Raw genomic sequence first — 15821 nt, 5'->3', positions numbered from 1 at the left:
ATGAAGCCCTCAAATATTTGACTGTCAGCACGCAATAATATGGCTACTCTCCTGAGATTTCAAACCTGGCAGAGTACCGATCAAGAAAATTAAAGGTTCCAGACTGTGGAAGTGAGTTGCATAATTTAGGGCACAGGACGCCAAAGGTAGCTTCATTCTATGTACATCCCTTTCAGCTTCAATTTTGCTCTCTAAATTTTAGCCCTCCAAAAACTCACCCCAAATATCTAGGCTAGGCTAGGCTCTTTTCTTATTTAACTGAAATGAATGGAACTTGCTTGGGCAAGATTTTTATGAAAAAAAACAGACATTAAATAATACTTGTTTAACTGAAATGAATGGAACTGGCAAGTTCATTACAAAATGCTTGAGATACATATGAATCATTGAATTCCTCAAAAAGACATGATAAACCAAGTATGCTTCAAAAGAGCAATCTTACCACAGCCTCCATTCTTTTATGTATCAATCATTTGGCATCAGGACCTATCTGACAACATGATTGTCGCGAAAATTTGCTTATTAAACAACAATGACATGGATATTATCTGCAAACATGAAGACAGCAATGCCAAATTTAACAACAAAGATTATCAGAAAGAAACCAAAAAATTGTTGTAGGCATATGCTTTAACACTTCTTATATATCTTCATTTTTATTTTGCATCCTGCAGCAGAATTCAAGCAATCCTATAAGCAGATACAACAACAGGTTATTGAAACGAATCTTAGAAAACAGGCTTCAATGAGATTAATTTTATCTTTTTTTTCTTTGTAACAGCTTCGGAATTTATACACCAAAATATAATCAAGCAAATTTCTATTTAGTTAGAGGGTAACATACATGGGAATACAAATACAAATATCACACATAGGAGCCAATCAAATCTTGGGCAGTCATAAATCACACAGCCACTGCTTCTGGCCTTTTGCTGGTTTTGATTCCTCTAATAGCTGTTAAATCGTTCAAGACACAAATTTGTTAAAATGCATTCATTTATATGCACAAAAAATAATAAATAATTCCTTTTTCCGTACCTTCAGCATAATCTTTGGCTCCAAACACAGCTGAACCAGCCACTAGAGCGTTAGCTCCAGCCTCAATAACCTGCCAGCAATGAAAACCATTTCAATTTATATTCCATAATTCACAAGATAAGAAATATTTATAACTACCCCAAAAGGGGAGAGCTCTAACAGAAACACCACCCAGTTTTTTCCTAGTAATGAATATCATGGATGATATGATCAACATAACTCCTCTTTAATAGATTTGACAGGAAAAAACAGGGCCATCCATTTTTCATTTTCCACTCAACCTGCCTTCAACAGCAGGTCTGCATTTTGAACCATCCTGGCAGGCATTCTTAGTTTAAATGTAAAATATCTTTGATCACCACTAAAGCTTCATTCAAACACCACTTGCTGTCACAATGTCAATGGTAAAGCAACTGGAGGCCTATCTCTCAACAAATGATAACTCAGAGAAATCTAGGTCGCAGGTTATAGCGTGTATAGATGCATGTTGTCTGAAAGGAAAACCACATGATTTTAATGGGCTACCTTATATGCATTTTTAGGACCAACTCCACCATCCACTTCAATCCATGGATTTACTCCCTGTATCGGAAATATAAAAAGAAAATGTAATCAAATTTTAAAAGCTTAAATAGATAGAAGATACATATGGAGACAGAAGCAATTTATACCTTCTCTGCACAGAGTCTTCTCAAGTCAGAGGTTTTCTTCACTTGGCTCTCAATAAAGCTCTGCCCACCAAACCCAGGGTTGACCGACATAATCAAGACTAGATCAACCACTGTTCAAAAGCAAAAGAGAGATTATCATGTCAATTTCCTTCTACATAGATGAATGAATCCTAACATCTGTACTGGATGGGTTATGATGATGTAGTGAAGGACCTCTTATCCTTCTTTGGATAGCTGTTGACTGTTTCGTTTTTGTAAGAAAAACAGGCCTTAAAGTCAAAAGTAGGAGTAGGTTGAATTTAGCTATTCTTAGAATATTCTTTTAACTATCTCTCAAGGGTTTTTACTTTGTGATATATCCTTTGTTCAAGTTATCAACAGGCAAGGCCCAGCATAGATCCACCACTTGGCTCTGGTAGGCAATATGCTGTATAAGAATCATTCTTTTACAGGAAAAAAAAAAACGAAATTGGAAAAAGAAATAGAAATATAAATAAAAACTCACCATCAAGCACATATTCTATTGTACTAAGTGGGGTAGCAGGATTTAGGACAACTCCAGCTTTCGCGCCAAGACTTTTTATCTATACAATAAGAAAAGTTTTGAGAAAAACTAGGAGAAAACTAACAGCATTCAAATAGTAAATGGATCTCTGCACAAAAGACGCTGTATAGATGGGCAATTTAATCAATGCCAATGCAGGCAACATCAATAGCAAGCTAACAGGATATTATTACGTATATGATGGAAAACAATAAAAAAAATTCCCATTAGTATCAACAACACCATGATGACAATAAAAACTACAACCTGCAATATACAACTTTCAGGCATGCTGACAAGGACATTTTAAGAACCAATGGATTTTAGGTAGGAGTGAGGGCAACAAATTTAATACTTAAAAAGCTGTACCAGCAAAAATAGGGTGCAAAAACAGAACAAAAATTATGCAGCTATTACAAATGTCCCGTTCAAGCATCAATGAGTAATTCTTTGATCATGTCTCAGAAAAATAATGAAGACAAATAAGATCAAAACACAGAACTAGCTTGAACAGGATGAATTCTGTAGGATTGTACAGGCTCCTAAGAATCGGAACCTTCGCATCCCATCAGCATATATGTGGTAAGAAGCCCATATATAGGGTAAAAGATTGTCACACATAAATTTATTCATCGCTAGCTTTCAACCTAAAGCAGGCACCCATGTAGCAATATTCTAAAATAAAATCAGATGACAACTTCCAAGTGGAAAAGCATGTAAGATTGTGCAAGAGAAAACAAGGCATACTTTTCTGGTTTATACGACCTCACTATTATGAATGCTTTCAAGTTTGGGCTTCACTTCATTTGCAGATAATATTTGCTAGATTCTATTCGCATCTTGTATGTAAAGTTAATATTTAATCAACAGTTCATTTGGTAAGCAGCTGTTATTAAATCAAGCAACTGCTAGTGCCAAATCCCCATTATATCATAGAAAATATAGTAGAAAAGCTCGCAGAAAGAAAATTCTTACCTGACCAAGTGTACGATGCAAATGGATGGTTGAAGATTGTTCACAGTGAACACTGACTATGTCTGCTCCAGCCTTAATAAAATCTGGAACTCTCCTCTCTGGTTCCACAATCATCTGCAGTGCATCTATCTCAGGTTAGCAAATATTTTCTTTTATCAATACTGGTTGATTACTGATAAGGTATGCAAAAAGAAGCATACCAAATGCACATCTAGCGGAAGATCTGTCACAGGTCGTAAGGCATCAACCACAAGAGGTCCAATTGTAATGTTGGGAACAAATCGGCCATCCATTACATCAACATGGATCCAATCACAGCCTGCCACTTCTACTGCTTTCACCTAGAAAAGCTTGAAAGTCAAACTTCAAAAGCAGGCTCAATATTGAGTTCAAAATATCATGGAGATAAAACAAGACAAAAGCAGTTAACAAAGCTAAAAGGTTTGTTACTGATGGCATAAAGTCAAATACGAAAGTAGTAATGCAGATTATAGCCCATTGTCTGTGTTCTAGAAACGTGTTGCATATCTGAAAATTATTATTTACAGGAAAATCGGAAAGTAATTTCATCGTACAAGAAAAAAGCGCAATATAGAACCTGCTCCCCCAACTTTGCAAAATTAGCAGAGAGAATAGATGGAGAAACAATGATATCACTTTTTGAGAATTTATCGACTCGAGCAGTTGCCTTCACTACTGTAGCAATTCTCCTCCTAATAGTTTCAGAAAAAGTAACAGAAGCATATTAAAATATTGTATGAGACATGGAAGAATTCATATCTGATAGAATTTATGCATTTATCTTATATCTTCTCAAGTAATGCGTAACCCTATTTTCTACCAAGAAGACAAAACACACATGTATTTATAACAGGGAAGGTACAAAACATTTTCTAGCATAGAAGAAACATAATTCTAAACAAAGTAACAAGAGCCTTAAAAATTGAATCTGAAAAAATTCAGATTATTGGCGTAAGAAAGACCTCTTAAACACTCTCCCCTCATTCAGATCAATGAGAGCTACTAATTATGGACTTGACTACAGCAGTTAAAAATTGTGTGGCAAATAGGGGGATGATAAAAAATAAAGTTCCTCAAAATCATGGAAAATTGAAAAAGTATTTGAAATAAGAAAAGCTGCTCAATGCCTGTTGCCTTTCTGAAACCCAGAATAAAACCAAACTTTATCAATTAATTAACTTTTTTATTATAAGCATTATAGTGTCCCTACAACCTAATGTTACATTATAAATCCTAAAACAAGGTCAATAAATGGGGTTTAAAATGTTACTGTGCACCTTCCACCCTAGAAAACCAATTCTTAGGGATGAGATAACCATTCACTATCTTTAAATCTCAGAAATGTCAAGAATTTGAGGACTACAAGGAAAATGCAACAACCTAATTGGATTTTCAATATTTGGTAAGAATGTTAATGGTATTTGCTGCTTATGTCATGTAAATGTGACACCTTCACCAGTGATCTATCTCAAATAACCGAACATACTAAAAATAGTGGAACAGACTACAGAAAGAGGCATAGATATTAAAAAAATGTAGTCAAATTTTCAATGTGATTCATGAGTGCAATGTTATAATAGAGAATTTGTACTGAAGACCACAGTCCAAACAGCAATACTAACTTCAACTTAGCATAAACACATACACACATGGCTCAAATTTGAAAATAATTAGTAGTATTCATCCATCCACAATTTTGCTCCTAAGTACCAACCTTAGAATTACAGTTTTATCAAATTGCATATTTGAGATACCAAACATCAAGTAATCAATGATTTCACTGTAAACAAAACCCCTAAACCTCATTTATTTCATTACAGTCTAGCTACCTTATACTCTTGATGTATATTTTAAGCCCTTCACTTCATCCAAAACCACCTTCGTTTGTATCAAAAACATTAAAAAAAAAAAAGAAACTTTCCCCTATTGGGAAAAAAAATATCAAAGTTCAAACAAATTAAGGTTGTTTACAAGGAAATTTCTTACATTTCTGAAGTGGGTTTTATTGCCAACACCCATATATTTGCTTCTTTACCATCTAAAACTCTAATGAATACCCAAAAAAACCCAATAAGAACAAAAGAATGGCAACCCGCAAAAAGAATTCAAAAAAGAAAAAAAAAAAAAGAATACCTTGTAAAAGTTAGTGTCTTGGGTTGAGAAAGAGGGGTTCTTAGAAGCCTAAGTCCTCCTCCAAAGCCATTAACCTGAGTTGATGAACAAAAGGAAGAAGCTGTTGACATCTTTTACTTTTCTTTTCCCTCTCTTTTCTGTCTAAACTGAAAAAAGCTCTATCTCTTATATTTTGTTTCTAATCTACAAAGGAGGGGGCTTTAACGGTTAGCCGGTTAGGTAGTAAGACCTTTTTTTTTTTTGTTAGGTAAAATCTCACCAGCCAACAGGCAACAGCAACAACAGCAAGAATTGGAGCACCAGAGCCTAAAAGACAATAGAAAATTCATTAAAAAAATCTAGAAGAAATTTAGAAGGAATTACGTAGTGATGACACGTGTCATTTTGATCTGTGGGTTTGTTTGCTTATCTTCAATGGTTGGCGCTCCATGTTGCTGAGGTGTAAAATGCTGAGACTCGAGAGTTATGGTCTGTTTCTGGGGGAATGTGTCAGAATCTGTTTGCCCCATCATTCTGTTGCAATTACAACTAAAGGGTTGGATCAGATAGTGGATTCAAATTCATTTCAACAGATTTACATTCAACAGAATTCCCAAAAGAAAAAAAAAAAATCAAACTTTAGCAAGTGGAAAGTCAAATTTCTATTATATTTTTACTGGATTTTGATTACTACTAGATAAATTTATCTCACAGAAAAATGAAAAAAAAAATTTTTTTTTCTTTCTAAGGCAGCAAGATCATGAAGGACCCAACAGAGCATTTAACATTAGGATGGACATTGGACTGGATCATCTACTTTTGATATGGTGGATCAATTTTGCTTGTAACATTTGATATAGTGATAATTTTACGTTTATATTACTTGTTTATTTATATAAATTAAATAAATAAAATTATGTACTTAAAAATGTATCCTTATATTTGAAATTTTTGAATAAAATATATTTCTCATCCAAAAATACATATTTTAATGTATTGAAGGATAAGTAGGATAAATATTTGTATGATTTTTATAAAATTTATTAATAGCCGTCATTAGATATCTTTAAAAAAGTTTTTTAATCTTATTAATATCTTATGATACCATTCGAAATTTCAATTGCTTTAACAGTGAAACCAAACACATTTCTTTTCAAATGGTTGAATTTTTTGAAAAATGGTCATTAAAATAACTATTAAAATAATTTTAAAAACATTTTAATATATAGTTATGTTTTACCAAAATATAAATAAAGTCATGATTTGTACTAAAAGAGACGGAACTCGTTAAAGTTTGAGAAGCACATTTACTAGTAATAGTAGGCAAATTAGATTTAGAGGTATTAAATAAATTGTGTTGGTCGATACTATCTATTTAAATGTTAATTTATGTATTAATAAATTATGTCAGTTTAATATTATTTTTTAATATGTTATGTTAGTATGATTTATGAAGATTAAGAGTAAGATTCAACGGCACATAATTTGTTACCTTTACGAGTCCTGTCCCGTTAAATACAACACTATTTTTTATATAAAAATATGCCAAGCACAATCCATTAATAATTTTTTAAATTTTTTATTTTTTTTAATTCATCTATTATTAAAAGTTACATACAAATATAAGTAAAATAAAATAAAATAAAAATGATATATAATCTATGTGATTTGACAAAATACTTATATTTATGAAGACATATAATAAAGAATACTTAATAAAAACATTGCAATTACAATCATAATATTTCAAAAAAGCACACATATACATATAAAATAATATTATAAAACATAAAATTATTATTTTATTTTTCATTTTTATCAACTGATGATTCACTTATATGATGTGTTGTCTTATATATTTATTTTTACTTGTTATTCTATAGTAATTTATTTTATTCATTAAATTTGTCCTTTACTTGAAGTGTCAATTTATTTTTATAATTTTACTTTTACTAATCATTAGTTAAATATAATTCATCTATCAATATTTTAAATATTTAATAAGCAATTTTTATATAATTTTATTTTATAAATTACTAACAAAATATAAAGTATAATCTTATTGCAATATAAAAATAATATAAATAAATTCAAAAGTTAGGAGCTCACTTATAACAATTATGGGTTAACATAATATGACTAAGCTTATATGTCGTGTTGTGGTAACCCACGTGTCACATGCTAACAATAATTTTTAACGGATTATGTCGTATCGATTCATGAATTTAAAATCTTTTAATTTAATACAATATATAATATATGTATCATGATTGGCCTAATTTAATTACTTAATAGTGGATCGTGCTAAACATGATTCATATCGTGTCGTATCATGTGTGTTAAGTCATTTAATTCATTCAATATTTTTAATTAAATTTGATAATTTAAAATATGAATATGATATAAAATAAGATATGAATGTAATATAATATAAAGTTTTAGTCATGAATTTAATAAAATAAAAAAAATATTTTAAAATTTTATATTGATATAAAATATTATACATATTTTTTTTATAAAATATAAATCAAATAAAACAAAATTTAATATTTTAGGTAATATAAATACCTAGATCTACATAATTTTATAGCATCCAATATAATCAAAACCACAGTAGTACTATAATGTAGCGCGCAAAAAATGCAAATTTTCTGGCAGAGGCTAGATCCATTAGCGCATGTTAATAAAAAAAAAAAATCCAGCACGTCACCGACACGAGGTGAAAAACACATCAACCACCTTGATAATCGCATGTGACCCCTCCTCGTGAATCCTAATTCTTGTCTCAATTCCTACTCTAAATCTCTCGAATCCGGTATCCCACCACACCCAATACCTGTCCCTCTCTCCCTCTCTTCGTCTTCAACTTTGTGGCGCTGCTTTCTTCTTCCTGCTTATTTTTAAACTTTACTCACATGAGAATTTGGGGCTAATAATATGAAGCGGTTAAGGAGAAACCCGGATGAGAATGACCTGCAAACCAACCCGGATCCTGATAGGGAAGGCTTGCTTCTGAGGGATCAAGAAAGGAAATGTGGGTTGAGTTCAATGAGGTTGATGGGTTTTGTTGTGGTCACTTTGATGGTTGTTTCAGTTATTTTTTCAGTTTCTGTCGTGCTTCAAGACCCACCAAGTGATGGGGTTTTGGAGTCTGGTAAAGAGGTTAGATTTCTTGATGTTTTGGAGTCAAGTAAGGACGAAAGAATTGTTGAAGTCAAACCCCAGAAAGGTAACTTACATTTTTCTTTTTCAGTTTTCAGTACGATGAAAAGTGAAAAAAAAAAAAGGTTTTTTTGGGCTAAAGTATGGGTTTTTATTACTTCTGAATGAAACCCCAGAATGAAACTCGCATTTTAGGTTGTTCTTACTTTTTGTTTGGCTGAAAAGTTTTAGTTTTTATTTGGTCAAGTAGTGAATTTTAGTTAATCATTTTTATTGGTTGAAATGTTGTTATGGCTTGGTTATTAACTTGCTTGTCTAAGTGGATAAATCATAGCTAATTGAACTAAATGGTTGGCTTGCTTGAAGCTGGTGGATCTATGTCACTACTGTTCATAAGGCTCAATGTCATGATTCGGATGTAAGATCCATTTTACACTAATGCTTTAACATTGGTCATGCCTTTTAGATTTACCTTACGCGCCAGTGCCACATTGCAAAGCAATCTACTAAGCACAAGTTCCTCTCCATGTCATCTTACCTCCCACAAGATGGCTGATTGTTTAAATAGTGGAAGTATCAAGCATTAGCAAAATTAGTTGAAGTTTGCTTGAGCATTTGTTATTGCCATGCTTTCATTTATAGATTCTTTGCTTTTACACATGAATCTGTTCTTAGATGCCATTATTATGGTTTGCAATTTTTCTTTCAGCCACTTATTCTATTTCATGTTTAGGTGCACTTTTAAAGGTTTGATATGAAACATGATAATAAAATTGCACTATGTTTTTTTATCCCCTTTTATTTTGTGTGCAAGAAGAGAGTAGCAGGGTTCAAACCTAGGTTTTCTCCACTTAGTTTCTATACACAACCTACCCCTCTCTCCCATAAAACGCCTGTTTATGTGATGCATATTTTCTTTTATATAAATAAATAAATAAATAAATATATAATGCGGGTCTTTTGAGTGCCTCAGACAGCATGGTAATGATTGTGTAGATTGTAGTTCTCAGGCCTTACATGTAAAATCTACTATTTTATTTTGTAATTTGTGCTGACTGCAGAAATTTCCCAAATACCGCCTGATTTGCTAATACTTTTTGGCTTGAGAATAGACGCATTGGCATTGCTAATTCCATATGAATCATAACCCTTACCTATTTCTCCTATTTGAATATGGCATTATTTGCTCAAACTTAATACCTGTTTTGCTAAATGAGCATGGAATAATCTTTGTTTTCCCCCTTTTAAGTCGTAGGTCCAGTTGATGATTATGCCCCATCTGTTGAGGTGCCTAAAGATAAATTGCTAGGTGGACTTCTTGCAGCTGGATTTGATGAAAGATCTTGTGTCAGTAGGAATCAGTCGGTCTTATACCGCAAAGAATTGCTCCATAAACCTTCACCTTATCTAATCTCAAGGTTACGGAGTTATGAAGCTCTCCATAAACGGTGTGGGCCATATACTGAATCATATAACAAAACCTTGGAAAAGCTCAATACCAAGCATCACCTTGAATCTACGGATTGTAATTATTTAGTATGGATTTCCTTTAGTGGATTAGGGAATAGGATATTGACTTTAGCTTCGGCATTTCTTTATGCTCTCCTTACAAATCGTGTTCTACTTGTCGACCCTGGAGCTGATATGGTTGATCTTTTTTGCGAACCATTTCCAGAGGTCTCCTGGTTTCTTCCTTCAGATTTCCCCCTTAAAAGTCAGTTCGACAGCTTTGATCAGAAATCTCCTCACTGTTATGGAAGAATGCTGAAGAATAGCACTTTTGCTAATTCAAGCAGGGTAATATCATCTTCTTTTGTATATCTCCATCTGGTCCATGATTATGATGATCAAGATAAACTTTTTTTCTGTGATGAAGATCAAACATCTCTCAAGGAAGTGCCTTGGTTGATCATGAAAACAGATAATTACTTTGTCCCGTCTCTCTTCTTGATCCCCTCTTTTGAGACGGAACTGAGTAATCTATTCCCCAGAAAAGAAACAGTTTTCCACTTCTTGGGTCGATATCTCTTTCACCCCACAAATCCAGTTTGGGGACTTATAACTAGATATTATCAAGCTTATTTAGCTAAAGCAGATGAAAAGATAGGCATCCAGATCAGGGTATTTGACACTGGTATTGGTCCATTCCAACATGTGCTGGATCAGATCATTGCTTGTGCCTTGAAAGAGAATCTGCTGCCTGAGATCAGCAGGGAAAAGCCCATAATTAGTCAATCTGGGAAGTCTAAAGTTGTGCTGATTACATCTTTAAGTGCTGGTTACTATGAGAGAGTAAGGGACATGTACTGGGAACATCCAACTGTGACAGGGGAGGTCATTAGTGTTTAACCAACCGAGCCATGAAGAGTATCAGCAAACAGAGAAGCGTTTTCACAATAGGAAGGCATGGGCTGAAATGTATTTATTGAGCTTGACTGATGTGCTAGTCACTAGCTCGTGGTCAACTTTTGGGTATGTTGCTCAAAGCCTTGGAGGGTTGAAGCCATGGATACTCTACAAACCTGAGAACCATACAGCCCCAGATCCACCTTGTCGTCGGGTCATGTCAATGGAGCCATGTTTCCATGCCCCTCCCTTTTATGATTGCAAGGCCAAAAGAGGCATTGACACAGGTGCACTGGTTCCTCATGTAAGGCACTGTGAGGACATGAGCTGGGGTCTTAAGCTTGTTGAAAATGAGAGTGAGCTGTAAGCATAGTTTTCCACGCACTCTGTTGTAGAATAGCACGAGTAATATTAAATCCTAAAATTTGTCCTGCAAATATTTTTGTTGGCTAATCTTTTAGCACTTCGTTTCCCTAGCAAGATTCTGGTATGTATGCAGTTGGAATCTATGCTTATGAAATGCATCCCATTGACAATTGCTGGGAAAATAATTCCTAGGTGGCCTTTAATTTGGGTAGAGAGAGTTCCAATCAATGGAAGAAAGAAGGAAAAAAAAAAACCCTCTTCCACTCCGAAGTAGGGTTGGCAAAGAGAGGTTTTTGTTGGTCCTGAACCTGACTCAACTTTTAAACTCACCAAACCCGAGCCTAAATTTTTTTTTCATACTCAAACTCGATCCGACCTGAAATTATATAAATTGTACCATACTCGATCCGAAATTAATAAAATATTATTTTTTAAATATTAAATATTATATATTTAAATATATAATTATATAATTAAATATTAAAAATAATTTTTTATATAATATCGAGTTGAGTCGGGTCAAATCAAAATCCGATCCGACCTTGATTTTTTTTTTTTGGCCTTACTCGATCCGACCCGAAATCCAATTTTCAAATAAAAAAAATCAATCATATGAGATCGGATCGGGTCGAACCCATCGAGGTTGAGTTGGGTTGCTGACCCTACTCCGAAAGAATCATTCAGCTTTAATTCTTCTATTTTTCGTTTTGCCAAGTGTTTATTCCTTCATTCACATTACCGCAGAGCAAAAATGAATAGCATAAAGCACTAGCATATTTGATAAAAAGTGAGAAAATAATTAGCCTACTTGGATCGATTTGACAGAGACCAACCGGAAAATAGACTGACCCGATAAGGAGACCAACCCGAAAATGTACAGAACCCATTATTGGCATCATATATTCCAAGATAGCTTTCAGGCAATTTTTCCACTGGAAGAAGCATTATCCAGTTGCAAATCCAAAGTATCATCAGTTAATGAGACAAACATAACATATTTCATGTCTGTATATATAACATTAAACTCATCTCCACTGCCTGACTATATCTTTGCTTTGCTTCCATCAATTCTTCCTTCCTTCAGACAAGATAATATGGTATCCATGTCTGCGATATAAAGAGCAAAATAACCGAATAATAGTCAGAGTCAAGGATTTTGAAAATGTTAATGGTATAAAGCTGAATTTACAACAAAAACACATACGTTGATTTGAAGGGTGCACTAGTAGCTCCAACGACTGTGTTGAAGGCAACTTCTTGAAATGGGCCAGCCATCTTACCCCTCGGAAACCATCCTAAATCTCCACCCTTCTTCCCTGACGGACATTCTGAATATTCTTGAGCTATCTGGAAAAAGAATATATTTAATGAACACCAGAAAAGAGTATCTCGGTAAAATGAAATTCTCTATGCTCCCGTCAGTCGCAATGATAAACAAAACCTATTATAAAAATTCACAACCCTAAGCACACATATAAGTAATAGTAAATTCCCCTTGACAATATGCATTTGCATGAATGTGTAGAGCACATAAATGAAGAATTCCATTGGCTCAGTCAGTAACTACCCAAAGTTCTAGCAAAAAAATCCATGTCAGAGACTGTCATACATGCCTGCATGCACTAGAGAAAATTTGGCCAATAGTTTGCTCAACAAAAACAAGTAAATTATTGATCAACACCATAGTTTTCTATCCTTCTCAGATATTATGATGAGAATAGCCCAACCAATCCTCATTCTTTGATTTTCACTAGAGAATCACATGAGGATGTGACGGATAAAGGAAGTACACAGTCGGATTACTTGAAAATAGTTGACAAAAATCTAAGCAACCAATAACCGTTCCCAATCATATTTAAGCAAGTTATGAACATACCAATGTTACTGGCATCACAAAGTGCCATGACTAAAGATTGTCCTCCTGATTATTAATTCTTTTCCTGATGCCAAAATTAGATTTCTAGTATGGTATCTTTCAACATTTAAATAATGACAGCCTGATATGTTCACCTTTGCAAATTCAGCTGGTGGCACCTTATCACCATTGCTTAGCCAACCATCTTGCAGTTTCTTGTATGCTTCATTAATCTTCCCCTGCTTCTCACATAAGATGTGTCTAGCTGAACAATTGAACAAAAAAATAACAAGCAGAACAAGAAGAGTGTAAAAGATATGTGATGAAAAGCAATAAGTAACAATGCTATTACAAAAAGAGTAACAGGAAAACAAGACCTTTAACATAAGTGCAGGTGCCAAGCCCATCTCCCTTCCCTGCTTTCCCTTTACCTTTTGAAGCACTTTCATCACTTCCACCTCCGGCTTGTTTGCCTTTTCCCTTAGCTTCCTTTGGTTTTGAGTCCTTTCCCATTGCTCAAAAACCTAATTATCTAAGTACAAATTAATGTAATTATTGGAAAAAAACAGCTTCAATGGCATTTACAAAAGGATGTCAAATGGTAAGATTTTGATTTTTTTTTTTAATTCACCCTTTTTGGGTAAAAGGATTTGCTGTAGTAAATTGCCCCGTTTCTCTAGCAACAATCTTAAATATTACAAAAAGCCCCAATACAAAGCTATTAACAGTGACAAAAGACTCCATACTTATTTCCTCCTCTCTTGTAAACTTGTTGGCAATAAAGCACATAAATTATATGATTAAAGATAAAATCAATGCCCTTTGATAAGAAATTTATTGTTTTAGCCAAAATGTGGAAGTATTACTGCCCTTGAAATAAAATTTTCCTTTTTAACTGATTATTCAGTTCTGCATAGATCTAATCATATCTGGTAACACCTAATAGAATTAATAACTTCAAAGATGAACTACAAAGACCGACCAACTATTGAAATCCCAGTGGCTCAACAATTTGAGAACTAAATTGTCGCATTAAATAATGATTTGATGCATGGTAAGAAAAAGACAAAGGTATCATGCAAAAGGTGGTGGGTAAAACTGTTATGTTCCAGCCATATTGCTCCTTGTACTAAAAAGAAACCACAATTCAGTAATAGTTATTTTCAGTCCTGAAAACATTTTGGACAGTTCACATCCATTCTAGTTCATACGCAAGGTCATTGAGAACAGACTTCCTGAAGTGGGAGATTCGGTTTAAAGGACAAAACTTCTCCAATACGTTATTTAATCTACACCTTTCACACTACTTCAATCATATTAATTTTATACATTTCATTTCCAGAAAAACTCATCCAACAAAACTCTACCAAATTATTGCTAGTGTGTCCCTGATTCACTCTTAAGACTCCAAAACTTTTGGGTGCCCATTAATCCCAATCTCATCATCAATTTCTTTTTCTTTTTTACTCGTAACAGACTGTAAACATTAAACCCATTATTCAACAGCAATGTTGAAGATCGTGCAAACATATATATTAACACTGAAAAAAAAAACCCACAAACTGAAAAAAAAAAAAAAACTGGAGAGAATAAATGAAAATAATTAAAAAAGGGTTGGAATTATTCATAAAGGCGAAAATTTGATTCAAGGAGCATGAATTAAAATAAGAAGAATTTGTAAAGAGAGAAAGCGAGCGATCTGGGGGTTTGATAATTTACCGTGTATATACTGTAACGCAATCAAAGAGGGACAAAACAGAAGATGAAGTTCACAAGACTGTCTATGCGACCAGGTTTCCCCGAAGCATGAAGAGATCACTTCTTTTGGGGACTTTGAGGTTGGGGCCTTTAGGGCTTCAGCTTTGGCTTTCGCTTTCTACTTAAATGACGTTATTGCCCTCACTTGATTACTATTATTATTATTTTTTTTGAAGAAAATCATCTTTTATTTTTAGATCAAAAAATATGTTAGTAAAAGATATAAATATATATATTTGGTCAGAAATAAAAAAATTATTTATTAAAATCATGATAATATTAATTGTTGGTAAAAGTACCCGTTGTGGCTTGGCTCAATTCTAAGCTCTTTTTATAAATCGTTACAAACATGATTTAATTCTATAAAACATGTTTTTATAAAAAAAAAATTTGATAATTTTAAAAACCATAAAAATTTTATACTACATAATTAATATTATATATATATAGTATGATATTTGATGTCCATGACTATGGATGTGGAATATGTCCATGAATATATGAAGATATTCATAAACTTTTAATCGAACCGAATCGTTGATGAGACTAAGTTAATGCTTATAATCTCACTTGTCAGCGAAAAAGACAAACAAGTGGCTGAAAAATTAGAGGTATATATTTATAACTTATTCAAATGCATAAGCTAGCTTAAGCTCATATATTCATATATTTTATTAAAAAAGTTACTTTAATAAAATTTTTAGGTTAGTAAAGAAATAGGTAAATAAAAATTAATCAATATTTAATTTATGAAGAAAATTATCACTTAAGGAAAGTTTAATAAGAAAATAACAAAAAAATTTGTCAATATTTGACTTTAATAAAAACCATTAATTAAAGACATAATAATTAATTAAATAAATTGTCAAAAATATATAACCTTTAATATTTGTAGTATATATAGATTTCAAATTATGTCAACCCATATCCCTCAGCATTAATATGGTGTAATTTTTTTTATTAACATTATTGC

General features: G+C 33.0%; 2 protein-coding genes and 1 pseudogene across 6 annotated transcripts; 1 reads left to right on the top strand and 2 right to left on the bottom strand.

The window, feature by feature from the left end:
• Positions 1–310: 310 nt before the first annotated feature.
• On the bottom strand, positions 311–5697 carry RPE (D-ribulose-5-phosphate-3-epimerase). 3 transcript variants are annotated; one of them, XR_002690214.2, is made up of 10 exons: positions 5383–5697; positions 3827–3941; positions 3429–3569; positions 3229–3342; positions 2215–2293; positions 1710–1819; positions 1564–1620; positions 1039–1108; positions 845–954; positions 311–548 (listed from the first exon to the last, which is right to left on the bottom strand). XR_002690214.2 is itself a non-coding variant. In XM_089768372.1 (9 exons), the coding sequence occupies exons 1-9, from the start codon at positions 5490–5492 to the stop codon at positions 905–907; spliced, it is 846 nt and encodes a 281-aa protein (XP_089624498.1). In that variant the 5' UTR covers positions 5493–5680; the 3' UTR covers positions 729–904. The 3 variants fall into 3 exon arrangements, 1 of the variants encoding a protein (XP_089624498.1); XR_016346547.1 differs by having other exon boundaries at positions 537–668; positions 5383–5680; XM_089768372.1 differs by lacking the exon at positions 311–548 and having other exon boundaries at positions 729–954; positions 5383–5680.
• A 2462-nt stretch (positions 5698–8159) lies between these two features.
• LOC111291348 (galactoside 2-alpha-L-fucosyltransferase-like) lies at positions 8160–11306 on the top strand (annotated as a pseudogene). Its single transcript, XR_016346544.1, has 2 exons — positions 8160–8590; positions 9773–11306. The product of XR_016346544.1 is annotated as a galactoside 2-alpha-L-fucosyltransferase-like (transcript).
• Positions 11307–12108: 802 nt separating this feature from the next.
• On the bottom strand, positions 12109–14943 carry LOC111291149 (uncharacterized). 2 transcript variants are annotated; one of them, XM_022882769.2, is made up of 5 exons: positions 14810–14943; positions 13468–13614; positions 13246–13355; positions 12440–12582; positions 12109–12342 (listed from the first exon to the last, which is right to left on the bottom strand). In XM_022882769.2, the coding sequence occupies exons 2-5, from the start codon at positions 13601–13603 to the stop codon at positions 12300–12302; spliced, it is 432 nt and encodes a 143-aa protein (XP_022738504.1). In that variant the 5' UTR covers positions 13604–13614; positions 14810–14943; the 3' UTR covers positions 12109–12299. The 2 variants fall into 2 exon arrangements, with proteins under 2 accessions (XP_022738504.1, XP_022738506.1); XM_022882771.2 differs by having other exon boundaries at positions 13468–13622; positions 14810–14942.
• Positions 14944–15821: the final 878 nt, after the last annotated feature.

Source organism: Durio zibethinus, chromosome 11 (assembly GCF_047325235.1).
Source record: "Durio zibethinus cultivar Kanyao isolate XHJ-2024 chromosome 11, ASM4732523v1, whole genome shotgun sequence".
NCBI classification, from domain to species: Eukaryota; Viridiplantae; Streptophyta; class Magnoliopsida; order Malvales; family Malvaceae; genus Durio; species Durio zibethinus.
Note: the sequence above shows the minus strand (reverse complement) of the source record. Positions and strands in the feature narration are given on the sequence as shown.

Bases quoted from the DNA above. Each gene is read 5' to 3' on its own strand.
- RPE (XM_089768372.1), bottom strand. From the start codon at position 5,492: ATGTCAACAGCTTCTTCCTTTTGTTCATCAACTCAGGTTAATGGCTTT. The intron at 3,942-5,382 runs GTATTCTTTTTT...TGAAACTATTAG, and splicing joins AAGACACTAACTTTTACAAG to GAGGAGAATTGCTACAGTAG. The intron at 1,621-1,709 runs GTATAAATTGCT...TTTCCGATACAG, and splicing joins GAAGACTCTGTGCAGAGAAG to GGAGTAAATCCATGGATTGA.
- LOC111291149 (XM_022882769.2), bottom strand. From the start codon at position 13,603: ATGGGAAAGGACTCAAAACCAAAGGAAGCTAAGGGAAAAGGCAAACAA. The intron at 13,356-13,467 runs GTCTTGTTTTCC...TCAATTGTTCAG, and splicing joins CACCTGCACTTATGTTAAAG to CTAGACACATCTTATGTGAG. The intron at 12,343-12,439 runs GTATGTGTTTTT...TTTATATCGCAG, and splicing joins AGTGCACCCTTCAAATCAAC to ACATGGATACCATATTATCT.